General features: G+C 40.2%; 1 protein-coding gene across 3 annotated transcripts in view; it reads right to left on the bottom strand.

Moving 5' to 3' along the window:
- LOC116325918 (carbohydrate-responsive element-binding protein) overlaps positions 1-15,000 on the bottom strand; it is an 18,402-nt gene that overhangs the window by 1,177 nt on the left and 2,225 nt on the right. The window contains exons 3-15 of one of the 3 annotated variants that reach the window (XM_031746978.2): positions 14,896-14,978; positions 14,712-14,801; positions 14,434-14,475; positions 11,289-11,463; positions 9,948-10,028; positions 6,952-7,103; positions 6,233-6,830; positions 6,061-6,134; positions 5,438-5,705; positions 3,307-3,422; positions 3,031-3,153; positions 2,630-2,757; positions 137-260 (exon numbers count right to left, since the gene is read on the bottom strand). In XM_031746978.2, the coding sequence (XP_031602838.1) occupies positions 137-260; positions 2,630-2,757; positions 3,031-3,153; positions 3,307-3,422; positions 5,438-5,705; positions 6,061-6,134; positions 6,233-6,830; positions 6,952-7,103; positions 9,948-10,028; positions 11,289-11,463; positions 14,434-14,475; positions 14,712-14,801; positions 14,896-14,978 (2,054 nt within the window). Of the gene's footprint in view, positions 1-136; positions 261-2,629; positions 2,758-3,030; positions 3,154-3,306; positions 3,423-5,437; positions 5,709-6,060; positions 6,135-6,232; positions 6,831-6,951; positions 7,104-9,947; positions 10,029-11,288; positions 11,464-14,433; positions 14,476-14,711; positions 14,802-14,895; positions 14,979-15,000 lie in introns of all 3 variants that reach the window. The other 2 variants (XM_031746977.2, XM_039618898.1) reach the window with 2 other exon arrangements.

Here is a 15,000-nt window from a genome sequence, read left to right on the forward strand (position 1 = left end):
TTCCCACAGGAAAAGAGTGGAACATTTACTCAGCCTCTAATTATACTGCTGTTTTTTTGTGTTGTTTTGGCCAGCCTTTTAAAGTTTTTGGCATTTTATTGTTTCCAATGAACCTTTCACACATGCATAAGGATACGATCCAGAACTTCCAGTTTTGCAGAGTCTGTGCACGGACATACTCCCTGAACTTTTCTCTCATGTGGTCAAAGCGCTGCCGTGTGATGGGGACACCGGTGGCTGGTAGCTGCTGCTGGCACGTACTGCACGAAGAAATAAGCAGAGTCAACAGGCAGTCCAGAGCATCTTCATGTAAGCAGGATAAGATTGGATTGTTGAAGATTGGATTGTTGAAAACTCACTAACTTGGTGACCATATGTATTAATACTAGGTACAAATGTCATGGTAATTTGGGTTTTTTAATAATTTCTTTGAGTTTTTTCCAGAGATGAATGATTTACAGAGTACATCCTTAATGACTTAAAAAAACAAACAAACAAGAAAAAGAGTATTGTGTGCACAATTTTTTTTTTCTGATCCACAAACACCCAAATTATACATTCAGACTACATACACACACACAACCTAAATAATCTGATTAAATGTCCCTTAGCAAGTTGCACCTTGACCAGATGTCTTTGGTAACCCTTAACAACCATCTAGCATAACTTTGGCTATATATTTGACCACTCTTCTTGCCAGACTCGGTAGCATGCATTTAAATTGGTTTCTTCACACAAACCTGGTTTTTAAGCATAGTCTACAAATTAGAACAGTGGTGACACACCTGAATACTGAAACTTGTGAATTACATACAGCTGTTTGAAGTGCTGATCTTGGAATCTGCAAATGTTTGGAAATGACTCCAAGAGCTCTTCCCAACTTGTGTAAATCTGCAGTTCACCTTCGATTTTGAGTTGCTTTGACTCTAGGTACAATACTCCTGTTGTTCTGAGTACTGGTTAATCCAGTGAGTTCTGTAAAATAAGTTCTTTATATGTTGGCAAAGACAGGAAGCAGGAAACTACCAGTCCATCATGATCACTAATGAGAAGTTAAAGACCTTGGCCTTGTCAAAATAAAAAATAAAATAAAATAAACAGTGTAGAACCTTCAGCACCACCTTTTAAAAGATATGTCTGTATGTATATATTTGAGCCTGAATGTATAATTTGACTATCTGTGGAACAGAGAAAATCCTGAACAAATTCAAACTTTTTGAAATTATTAAATGCTGGGAAATCTTTCTACCCTGGCAAAGAAATCATTAAATGTATATGCAAACAGTTTTGGGGAGTAAAGGAATACATTTACCGGAGTTACGTATTTAAAATACAAAATATGAGTAACTGTATTCCGTTACCGGTACCGTTTAAAAAGGTGGTATTCAGAGTATCAGTTTTCCTCTGAAACAGTAAGTTCCATTGGAGGAGCCTTTCAATGCCTCTCTCTGTCTCCCGCTAGCAAAGTTGACCCAGACAACAAAGTAAAGCAAGTTTTTGGTTACGAGCCCTACACGGATCCCGTGCCAGGGGTACCTTTACTACGAGGTCCCTTTACAGAGGTCCCTTTACTACGGTTCGGAGTCGCGGACGTGTTTTATATACACGCGGAATAGTTTTCTATACAAGATCGCTCCAAAAGTACAGCCTTACCTAATGTCCACCCTACTGTTACTCATTTTATATTAAGATTTAAAAATCTAGTTGGAATTGGTATGGTGAGTAACCTTCAGTAATAGTAATAAATCACAGCAATAGTACATTCATGTAGTAGTAAAAAGCATGATAATATATTAAGTAATCCAAAGTATTCAGAATACGTTACTCTCATTGAGTAACGTAATGGAATACATTACAAAATACATTTTGGGGCATGTATTCTGTAATTTGAAGTGGAGGGATGGGAGGGAGAGCCTTCAGTTTTCAGGCCCCTCTTCTATGGAACCAGCTTCCAGTTTGGATTCTGGAGACAGACACTATCTCTACTTTTAAGATTAGGCTTAAAACATTCCTTTTTGCTAAACCAGTTAGGGCTGGACCAGGTGATCCTGAATCCTCCCTTAGTTATCCTGCAACAGGTGTAGACTGCCAGGGGATTCCCATGATGCATTGAGTTTTTTTCTTGTCAATCACCTTTTTCACTCACTATTTGTTAATAGACCTCCCTGCATTGAATAGTACTTGTTATTAATCTCTGGCTCTCTTCCACAGCATGTCTTCTATGCTGTCTTCCTTCTCTCACCCCAACCAGTCGCAGCAGATGGCCGCCCCTCCCTGAGCCTGGTTCTGTCGGAGGTGTCTTCCTGTTAAAAGGTAGTTTTTCCTTCCCACTGTTGCCAAAGTGCTTGCTCATAGGGGGTCATTCGACTGCTGGGTTTTTCTCTGTATGTATTATTGTAGGGTCTACCTTACAAAATAAAATGTTGTTGTGATTAGGCGCTATATAATTAAAATTGAATTGAATTGAATACATTTTAAAAGTAACTTTCCCAACACTGTATGCAAACTTCTGACCACAACTGAATAAAAAGATCAGTAGGAGGTAGAAACTGCAATTCAGGACATACATACACTCACATGGCTGCTAACATATGCACAGGCAGAGGTTGAGCTTAGCTAAAGGTCTCACTTGATGGCAGTGTTCAGGAGCTGGATCTCCTCTTTCAGTTTCTGAGCCTCCTCATGCAGCTGAGCTCTCTCCTGCTGCATCTTAGTGATGTACTCGGCGGTCTTCTGCAGTGTGGTGGCTTTGCTGATCTGCACACAGCAGAGAGAGGGATTACCATACATCAATCATATGATTGATTGATGTATGGTAATCCCATATGATAAGATGATTGACAATAATTATTCACCATTATGAATAATTATTTAAATCGACAAGCTCAAATCTGGTTGCACTGTTAATGCTAAGACTTAGCATTTGCATGTTAAATATTACAATTTTCTCATTAAACTCTGCAGTAACTCTACTGTATCCAACTTTCAGCATATCCATCTAAAATGCAGCAACGCATGTTTTCGCAGTACCTTTATGCTTGGCTGAGAGCTCAGTGTTGACACGAGGTTATGTAAAGTGTCAAATCCCAGTTTGATGTTGAAACGCCTCTTCTGCTCTGCTGAGATGTGAGTTATCCTCCTGGTGTCTGTTTGCTGCACACAGCAGAGCTCATAAATATATATGTCACACTTCACACACATTCACAAACTTAGATAGCAATAAGACTCCTATGTTCTCACTCATCACTTAACAAGGACTTGATTATATTTATATGTATAAAAAAGAATATATCCAGGATGTCCTACCTTACTTGATTCTAGCTTTCCATATCCCGAGAACCCTGAGTGTGGAGACTCCAGGTTGGAGGCTTTGTCTAGAGGGTTTGGTGGTGATGTTTGTCCTGGATGTGTTGGAAACTTAACTAGAGAAAAAATAAATAACATGCATGGCATTTATGTATTATATTTGTTGGAACGTAGATGCCCCTATGCACGTCAAACCCCGCAGTAATGAGTTTTTAATCCATTAAATCAGCTAGACATGTTTTGGCTGTGGATGCTGGCATTTAATTAAGGCTTCAGCAGTACAAATTCAGTCAGGAACATAAAGTTCAAAAGAAGATTGATATTTTTATCTGCAGTAATTATCTTTGGTGTAATGGCTCTCCACTGGGGCTTTGCATTCAATGTGCCACTTAACATTCATAGCAGGAAAGGTGAAGGTGAGGAGAGCGGTAAAGAAGGAGCTTGGGTTGGGGGTGGGTTGCTAAGTGGCTTGCAGCAGCCCAGCCTCCAACTGTGCAGAGGCCAAAAACTATTAAACTGTTACACTATATGATACTTTTTTATCATGATAGGTTTGTGAATAGGCTGTGTAATAAATTTGGGCAACCAAAATTGACAAAATGTCCATCAACCATAAATAGATATAACTGTTAAATAATGAGGGTGCACTGTAAATGGACTTGGGATGAGTGAAAATAACATTTTTACTGAATGATGAGTTTAGATTTGAGACCCCACAGAAGCCTGATAACAAAGCAGCATTTTGCAAATTAAGATTGATCATTTAGATTTAGTTTCTCTTTTTGGTCATGAGCTGCAGCGTAATAAATAATAATAATAAAAAAAAAACATTTACTCTGCAGTGCTCAAGCAGGAAAACTGATGACTTTGATTCTAAAAGAACAAACTCACTTATCAGCTGCTCATTAGTTTCTGCAAGTGAATCTCTTATTAGTTAGTTGTCAGTTCCTGTCACAGCACAACAAATATTTATATTTTGAAGCAGTCAGACTGTGCTCTGTGACTTTTAATGTTTACAGTAACATTCTTTAACACCTGCTTGTGTATTCAGTGTTAAAATGACACCACTTTCTTGTTCACATATAGCTTCTTCTTTGCACATCAGAGCTTTAAGCTTTCAGGAAGTGTTCCTGACTCCATGCAGTGATCATTCCCGTTTTTAATGCAGTGCCCCCTGAGCCTGAAGATCACAGGCATCCAGCATTGATTATCAGTGCTGCAACTTACACACAGAGATTTCCCCATACTCAGAAACCTTTGATGACATTATGTAATGTACAAGTAGTCAAGAGATAGTCAAGGTCTTCATGCTTTTATGCTGATGAACATTACTTTAAAATTGGTCCATAAAACAAATTAAATGAAAACATTAAATGAAAACAAACAAACAAACAAAAAAAATGCAGAAATTTTAAATTTGTGCTTACTTGATTATTTCTTTGTTGTAATAATGCTTCATGGCAATAAATTTTATACTGCTGGAAAGACACATTTCCAGGGAAAATGCATTTCTGGGTTGAGCAGGTTGCACCGATGTAAAACTTTACTTCTCTACAAATGCCATGTTGTTCATTGTATTGGAGGATTAAAGTCTGAAGAAACAAGTCATAGTCAGCCAACATAACCCCACAGGCTGACAACAAATGCTGGCTGAAGAATGTGATGCCATCCCACAGCACCGTGTGTCCAGCTGGTGACCAGCATGAGGAAGTGGTGCCAGGCTGTTACGGCTGTGTATGGTTCTTCCACATGTTACTAAGGCCCCTGTTTGTTAAATGGATAAACTGTTAAATTGCTGATAATAAATTACACTACACAAGAGTCAGTAGCAGAACAAGCTGTTTGTCATTTGCAGAGAAGATGGCACATTTTTCATGGGCACAAACCACATTTAGTTTAAAAAACAAACATACAAACAAACAAACAAAAAAACCCCAAACCCACTAATTTCCTTACATTTTGTGCAGTTTATCAAATTGTGCTGACCTGTTGACAGTTAAGCATCTGGTATGGTTTTTTTTGCATTCTACTGTAAATCAAATATGGGTTTTTAAGATTTGCAAGTCATTGCTTTCTGTACCACTTTTTTGTAAATGGGGTTGTATCACTCCCTGAAGCAGTGAGGTCCTACCAGTTAAGCTGCTCCTGTCAGTGCTGTAGAGCTGAACAGGTGACAGTTTCTCAGTCTTGGGAACGAGGAGGGTTGTCCCAGTGTCTGAGGTACCGTGGGTAAGCAGGGCAGACACAGCAGAGGCTTTGGAGGTGCTGGTGTGAGGTCCACTGTGGCCCAGGGTGGCACTCTGGCTTTGCAGAGGTGTCAACACAGGGATCCCTACCGACCAACTGGCCCCGTGCTGCAGCTGTGATGAAGCTCCACCTACATGTGTGCATCTGCTTGTCTGCTGAGCAACATATCGTGTCCAATTAGAAGACCTGTCTCACAAAAATGAAATCACTTTCCCCTGAAAGGATGTGGCACAGAGTATTTAGAGCAGAGGTTTTAACCAACGCCTATAAAAATGATTAGGAACTTATAATGGATGTAAATCTGCTTGCTGAAAAGAGACCGCTTGCTATGTCCAGCACACAGCACTCCTTCAGTTGCTCATACTTAAATACATATATCAGTAACACAATGCTGAGTGGCCTTATGGATATGAATATCCATTCTCCAGTAGCACTTGGTAAAAGTGACTAAAGTTCATCAGTTATTTCTTGTTGACATGCTGTGCTAAGCCAGTTTTCCACACTCACTGAGGAGGTAGAGGATGATGACCTCTGAGCTTTGGCTGTCACTGGAGCAGTATTAAATCCCAGGGTTGGCTTTCCTGAAAACACAAAAATCAAAAATTTAACATAGGCCCACTGCATTTTTTATTTTTGTTTTACATACAAGATGAGGAAGAACATGTCAGAATTCACTCACGTTCATGAGCCCCAGTGGAGAGCAGTTTAGCCAAACAGCTAGTGGGTGGTGGGGCAGATGGAAGTACAGGGGGGGCAGCTGTCCTCGGCCCTCCTGTCTTTTGCTTATGCTTCCCTTTGGCCCCCGTAAATGTCACCTGCTCTGGCACCGAGAAGCAGTGAGCTGCTGTGACAGAGGGCAGCGCTGCATGTACCGGGTCAGATACGACAGCCGGGTAAGAGAGAGAGTGGCAGGGAGTCTGGGAGTACATGTCCCCTGTGTGAGGGTATCCGTGAGCCTGCTGCGCAGCACCCTGAGCCCCCATGGTGGAGGCTGTGTGAGTGATGACAGTAGAGGTCCCACTGGTCATCGTACAGTAACCAAACTTGTGGCATGGCAATGGGTACAAAAAGGGAATACTTGCAGAGGCCGTCTGCTCAGTGCTGCTGCTAAATGCTATAGAAACAGGTGCATCGTGGTATGACTGATGTCCATAAGGCATGGCTTCTGTTATGATGTCGGATGTGTGGTATTCTCCACAATCCTGGACAGAGCTGGTCTGGTTTGGCCGGGTATTAGATATAGAGGGGTGGGGCAGATTGTCAGAAGGTAGATTGGGCTGGGAAAGAAAAAATAAATGTGTTTTACTGATTAAACAAGAATAGCATTAGATGTTGGAATAATGGAATAATCCTGCAGCAGTAAACACAAGCAGAAGAAGCTGATAACAGCAGCAGTACCTGAGCCAGCTGCGTGTCGATAAGAAGCTGGGGAGCTGTTGCCACAGGGGAGGGAACTGGAGCAAACGCTGCACTAGAAGAACTCTCAAAATAGCTACAGTCCGCAAAACCAGTGTGCTCGGTGGGCTGGCCACGGCTGTTCATAAAGATATCTGAGAAAGAGTACAGTATATATAGTATGTTATTTAGAATATCAGCTGGAAAAGGCACTGATACAGCAGGAAGATTTAAAAGAATAATCTAATTAAATAAAGTACATGTAAAATATATGGGCATTCAACATAACAAAATACCCGACATGTTAATCATCTGTGCATAAGTAACTCGAACTTTATGCTGAAAAGGACATAGGAAGTAGAAACTTACATGGTCCTTTCCCTTCTTCCTGTCTAATGAATGATAGAAATATTCTTTTAAATGGCCTGCCAGTGGCTCACACACACACACACACACACACACACACACACACACACACACACACACACACACACACACACACACTTTTTCCTTAGATTTTACTTCATGGTAACACAATACATGGAAAGTAGGATAGTGCTCTCTGGTGGACAACTGAAGAAACAGTAGTTACACCAAATAAGGATTTTGTATTTTGTGTACTGCAGTTTCTTTTACATTGTATATACAGTGACCAGTGTAGCATTCCAATAAAAACCAGTGTGTCACTGGAAATTTTTGCAGATGCCTTATTCTAGAAATCGTATATCACTAGTACTTACACTTCTGACCTCACAAATGCAGTTTTGGAAGAATGGTCAAAAATTCCCATAAACAATCCTAAATCTTGTGGAAAGCCTTCCCAGAAGAGCTGAAGCTGTCATATCTCCAAAGGGTGAGTCAACATTATATTAAACCTTATGGATTAAAAATGGGATGTCACTTAAGTTCATTTGCATGTGAAGGCAGACAAGTGAATACTTTTTGCAGTATTCACTTGCAAAAAGTAAGTGAATACTTACTTTTTCGATTGTTCCCACTGAGGGAACAATGGACCTCACAGCCCATTGTTCCCTCAGTGGGCTGGTTTCAGTCATTATGCAAATGTACTGTTTATAACGTTTGGGGAAACCTGCAGTCAGCTGAGACTGAAGAAGTCACTTGGATGAGTGACGAAAGGTTTCTCCCACAAAACGCTACGTCCAGATGAACAGATTCAACTTTTGGAGATTTACTTTCCTGGATGACTGAGAATGCAACAAGACTTTTTGCAGTATAGTGTCTCTTTTGTCTTTATTTTAAAAGGCAAAAGAGACAAGGAACAAAAATGGAAAAATAAACCGTCACACAATGTGAAGCTCTCTGCATGAGATGATCAGTCAGGGTATTTGCATTTTATCTGCCAGGTCACATAGTTTTATAACTATGCTGGCAGGCTGCCAGCTGTAAGCAAAAAATTTTTTTCACGTGTTATTTAAGGGTTTGAGGAATCAAATATTAACTGGCTTCAGTCAAACAGGCAGTAACCCCAACTTTTCCTGAACTGAGTGTCTTTCATCAAGACACAGTGTTCAGAACTCCTAATGATGTCACAGGTAATAAATACCAAAAGCTCCGTTTTTTTATCTCAGTAAAAAGAAACCTCAGTATTTCCATGTAAGAGAGATACAGAGAAATCATTAATTAATCTCATGGCTGTGTTGCTCTGACAGATATTACCTGCCTGGAAACTGTAATAAAAAAGAAAAGCCACTACACAGCTGATGCCTCAGGACCCTGTCAGGACAGTGAGAACAAACACTCACTCCACACACACTCACAGCAGTGGGCAACAGGTTGCCTGTTGGTTACAAAGACTGACTTGTAGCCATGGGGCTGCTGGATTGCATCACTGAAAGTAATACAAAGGCCAGAAAAATCACAGCCATTGTTGCCCTGAGCAAGAAACTAAACTCTAACCTTCTTCCTTCCTCCTGCCTGAAGCTTTGCTCCTCTATCGCTGCAGGCTGACTGTTCAGTATAAAGACTAAAGCAGACCCCAGGCATAACACTATACTGTCTCCTGTGCAGTAAGTGTCAGCTTGGTAAGTTAGGTGCTCTACATTTTAGATGTTTACATGTTTTACAAAGACATTTACTTAACCCTGCGTCAATTAACTTTCAGCCATTTGTAAAACCTATGCTATCACTTTTAAAGCCGTCAAGCTAGCTAACAGTTGCATATTTATACCTCTAAATGATACAAAGCAGCAGTGAAACTTGTGTAAAGCCAAGTGTTGGTCCATCTAATGAATATTAGTGCAATTTTCATTCATTCCAGCTTAATTTATGTTATGTTAGCTCCCTACACCATGAATTTATAAAATCCAATCAAAATTAAATGAAATCACAGACCTGAAAGCTACAGCTCAATAGGAATTAAGGTAACAACACAATTTCACTTTATAAAAAAAATAGAAAAGTGTATCTGCTCACTGATTAAAAACAACTTTCTCTCTGATTTTTACAGATAAACATCAGAAATGTACTTGTTTAGTATTCAAAATGGCCAAAGCTCATTGGCTATTCGCTAAAAATAAACAAACAAACAAAAGAAAATCTGCCATCTTCCAGCCCATCAATATTTATTTCCCCCAGTTTCTAGGTGGTGCCAAAAGTAGCAATAGTGGTTAAATACATCCTCTTCCACTTCCCCATTTTCCCCAGTTCAACCCTGCCTCTGACAATCCTTTAACTCATGAATGCCAAACAACATACTGCTGACACAGCACAAATCAGAGTGTCCCTCAAGGTTTTTTCACTCATGAACATCTGGAACATAAACCTAATTTATGTACCACAAAAATATGATTAAGATAATCATCATCCAAATATGGCTGATAAGAATCTAATCTTAAAAACTCATGTACTCTTTACACTATATCATGCACTGTCAGCAAGCATTTAACTGTAATCAACCAGTGATCGGATGCATTAATCAATTCTCCACATTTACATCATTAACAGATAAAGAGATGGACATATGAAAGGGTAGAAAGTACCTGGTATATCCATGAAATCATCCAGGTTGGGCTGCAGTGGAGTCAAGCCTGGCTGAATCATGTCAGCATTATTGGTGTATGCTGATGAAGTGGAAGAGAACATAATAATAGATGCACGCATGAGAAAGAAATGCTCTAGTGCTATTGTGTATTTTTTTGACAGGTCATCTTTCATCATAGGGAATTTCCTTATTTGTAAGGTGGGTTTCATTGGCTGAATTGCTAACCTATGTGACCAGCAGACAGAGTCACCAAAATGAGGTAGGAGCTTAGAAAGTGAAATACTTCTACATTATATTGAAGCATAGTTTGGATTTGTTTGCTCTCTTGCTGAGAGTCAGTGGATCTTTCATCAAAGGCTGTTTTTAACATAGATTAGCAAAAACTGGACACTGGCAGAAAGAGCCAGCTGGCTATTTTTAAAGGCAACCTGTCCACCTGCTAGCTGAAGAAATCACATATCTTGTTTGTTTAGGTTGCACAAGAAACAAAGTGTTGATGGTGACTTCCTGCTTTGCCTTGTTGTTGCCTTGTCACTGTGAGATGGCTTGGAAAGCAGCACAGACTCCAAAATTTATTGTGCCTGATAGTCCCCAGCTCTGACAGAGCTTTAGACGTGCTGATCCATGTTGCCTTTTTGTTTTCATCTTTTTAAGCTAGGATAACCATCTGCTGGGTAAAGCCATACTTTGAACAGACAGATAATGAGAGTGTTGGAAACCTGAGTGCGAATGGATGAGAGGCTATTGTTACCCCCCCACACACACACACACACAAACAAACAAACAAACAAACAAACAAACAGGTGATGTAGCACCGCAGTAAACAGGCCTCAATCCCTACCTTTATATGTTGCTGTTATCAAATTTTAAAGAAAAAAAAAAATTCTCAATTTCTCAGCATTTGATATGATGCCTGTGTATTATTTTCAGTCAAATTTAACTTTTTATTATTTGAAAATAAATGCATTTTGCTGTTATTTACCTTTTTGGGGGGGGAAAGGGCATACATGTCTGAAAACGGGACCACATTTAAAATGAGAGATAGTCCAACCATATCTCTATGATTATGTTCCTTTTTTCTGAAAATCTGTCCCTAAAGCTCCTGTTTATGACAGACATGAGTTAGAAATATCATTTTGGGCAATTTATTTGATTCAAAAAGTAAAATAAACTGGGATATAATTTTCAGCCCAGTGACAGCTAATTGGAATCAATTATTTTAATCCATGCAGGGTGCACCCTACAATCACCCTTGCTTTTAAATGCTTCCAATCAAATTCTGCAAGTTTTGAGACTAGTCCCTGCTGAAAGTCATTCCACAAATTAGTCTACTACTCACTGTTGTGTCGCTCACTGGTCCAGGGACACGACTTTTGTGTCATGGTGAACAGGGTGTCAGAGATGTCAGACAGAAGACAGTCCAGGTCAAACATGTGGGCCTCCGCGGGGACAGCCTCGGGTTCCTGGTAGATCTGATAGGACCATTTATCCTGCCTGGCTTGGCAGATCTGACCCTGCAGAGCACCAACAAGGAATCAGAACACTTACAGGATCTGACATGCCAAGTTAATCCCAGATCTATCCATTAGGGGCTCAACATAAATAGAGCTGGAAAGTCCTAATTCATCAATGACTTCTGGTTCTCCCAATCTGTGCCTGCAATTGGTGCTCTATGAAAACTTAGTGCCACATTTGTTCGGCTAATAAATGAAAAAATGCCTCTCAAAACTAATATTAAAACAGCAAGAAAAAACAAAACAATATCCAGTTACACACAAAACAAAACTGAAAACCTACAGCATTGACAACTTCAACAGGAAACATGCGCTAAGCTGTCCCCCTTCTGCCCCTTCTGCTTCTTTCAAACCCAGTGAACAACTCACAGAAATGAAGCGCCACAGCCAGCCTGTTTGACATGCTTTGTTTCACCCCGATCTTCTACTCTGCCTTTACCTTCCACTTCTAAGCTTGGGGCCACATTTATAGGGAAGCCCACCAGATTGAGCCGGAAACAATTTCTGATTACGTCTGAGCACACGACATCCCCTCTTAGAATACAAGCACGCACGAGCAGAAATGAGGTAAGATTGTTGTGCGCACATGTATGTGTATATGTGCGCGCGTGTGCAAGTGGGGTGCATCATGAAAAAGCTGTTTTAACACATTGTTCAGAAACACTGGGCCCTCACAGGTTTTCATTATGTCTGCTTTGTTCATTTCTTTATTTTGATGTCTCACCATTTCAATAAGAGCGGCAGCCTTTTGTCCCTGACCTAATTCTGGGAGTTGCACACACACACACGTGCATGCAAACTGGAAGAGGCCCCTGTTAAACACAAACTGATGCTGCTTGGAGAAAATACACACATGCATATGAGCGGCTGAAAGACTGCAGCATCTACAGGGTGCGTTTACATCGTTTGGTGAGAAGTTTCGTTTCAAAAGAGATTCTACTAGATCCAAATCTAACTCAACTTTGGTATCCAGAAGGATGCAATTTTTTATTATAAAAATCATCAGTGAAACTTACCCTACCCTACACATTACCCCACTTTTAAAACTTTTGCATCTCCTACCTATCAAGTTTGAATTTCATTCAACGACGTTGGTCCTTCCAGGGGGCCCACCTACATTATTGAACTGTTCCATCCCTGCACTACAAGTTGGCTTCTCAGGTCCTCAGACAGGGGTCTTCTCACGGTTCTGTGTGCCCATCCAAACACTGAGAGTGATCGTGCCTTCCACACCTTAGCTCCAAAAGTGCAGAAAAGCTCGACTGTCTTTGTGCCTGTTTTAATGGGCAGCTTAACCCTGTAACACCAAGTGGATCGTATTTAATGGGTGAGGTTTTGAGACCGCTACATTATCAGTGTGATTGTTTTTCCCTGAAAAGCCTAAATATGTTGCACAAATGTTAAGCAATAAATTGCACAAAAGTCCCAGATGTAAATAAAAAAATCTTAATTAAAACTCCTATATGCAAATTTCGCTCTTTTAAATACTTGTCAGAAGGTTCATTAAATAATGTATTCCAAAACATTAGATTTTTCTGTAAATTATTTGATGGTTCAGAGTGTACAGTGCTTGTAGTGTGTGTTCATTTTGTTTACTTATGTGTGCGTCTCCCTTTTGCAGAGTGTGAATTTTTTTCCTTTCAAAGAGCTATAAAAATAAACTTTACTCGCTTACACGGCATTATCACCTAATCAGATATTATTTGACTCTCAGACTGACTGAATATAAGGGCTAATGTTGCAAGTCCAGTGATCTTAATTCTCAGTCTTTTTCGTGCTATTATTAGAGCAGTTTTCCAGCTGCCCTCTTCGGGCCACACCACACACTACATCCTTCAGGTCCCAGCAACCTACTGAAATAGGGAAGGTGTGACCAGGTGTTGAAGAACAGCTCAGGTTCAGCTTCCCCTGAACCCACTGCTCCACCCCTCCCGTGCAACTGAGCCACATAACCACACCCCGCTACAGTCTGTAAATGAACTGTGTAAAAATCTCTTGAAATACATTGTCACTGTAGATAATACTCTGAACTTTATTTTACTATTCTACTTTATTAGAAAGTGGTTGATGTTAAAAATGTAAAGCCAATTAAATTTCAGACTAGTGCTGTCACAGGTTAAAAGTGCACAACTGTAACTGTGTAACCGCATATATGACATGATTACAGTATACGACATACACACTTTTGACTAGTGTTTTTCTAAGCACTAAATGTAATCTGTTAAGAGAATGGTGTGATAAGAATATGAGTGCTCAGAGCATAAAAACACAGTGAAGTGATCTTTGACCTGTTAGCTACTTGCTGATATTGGCCTTGCCGTGTTATCTATCAAAACACGGGTCAGACGCAGCATTATTATTGGAGTTTTCCTAATGTTGACCTCAAGTAAAGCTTGGACCTCCAGTGCCACAGCACATCTACAGGAAAATGAAAAATTAGAGCCCATGAAAGATGAAATATGAGGAATACTATGATGAAAGCCGCTGCCCCTCTGCTGCCCGGTTTTTACCAAGTGCTGCTGGAAGTAGGTCACATTTGATCAGGTTACATTCATTTTTTTTACTGTTTTTCTTGAATAAAGATAAAGAGTTATGGGTATTGTCGCAGCAGGCAGTTAGCTGGGTCAGTTGCCTTCATGTGTCAGGTTGTGACGCACAGCCCAAGTTGTTTTGCCCATTTCTATTTTCTTTTTTAATTCCCTTTTTTTCTCCCCTTCTCCCTTGTTCAGCCAGAGAGGCTAAATCCAAATGCTAAAAATAGTCACTTGGTGGACTTTAGTGGTCGTATGTCACTAAAAGGACATTCAAAAGTAAACAATGCCAGCAGGTCACCCACACATTACAATATACGCTGGGTCAGTTGGCCAGCTTCAGCCTCCACTCATCAAAATCGATACTTGTCGACTTTAATTTGCTTGCAATATTGCAATAATGTAGCAGTAACAAAGTAATGTGTGGCTTCTGACTTACCTCTTGAAGCATTAATAGAATGTCATCCTTCTTTTTCTGAAGCTGCAGGAGGAAAAGACAGAGCGAGTGTGGAAAATGAACCATGTTTTTTGTTTCTTGGCTCATCACTTTAAGTTAACTAATTACAGTTTTGATCAGGTAAATGTGTTGGAAAGTGGGGCCACTGAGGTTCATCCTTTGGGGACTATGACAACGTGACAAACTGTCCAACCAATAGGTACTGGTAAGCTGACTTAGAGACAGATTAAAGATGTACAATGAAGAAGGTGAGCACTCACCCTCTTCTTATAGTAAATCCTCCACTTATGGTACTCCTTGATCACCACCTCAATCCTTCTCTTCCAGTAGCTGCCCTCTAATATGATCGCCTGTTGACACGATGCCAGAGAAACACCAAGTATGTTAGTTTGTTTTTCAAGGATTAGCCAAAACTTGCAAGACCTACATCATTCATTCACTCACTTCGGGCTTTCGATGCGCATCTGCCTCCAAGCCATCCAGCGGGGTCACAAAGCCGCACACTGGGTTTTTCCTCTTCTCCACATCTGAGCCCAGCATAGAGAGTAA

Source organism: Oreochromis aureus, linkage group 10, assembly GCF_013358895.1.
Source record: "Oreochromis aureus strain Israel breed Guangdong linkage group 10, ZZ_aureus, whole genome shotgun sequence".
Taxonomy (NCBI): Eukaryota; Metazoa; Chordata; class Actinopteri; order Cichliformes; family Cichlidae; genus Oreochromis; species Oreochromis aureus.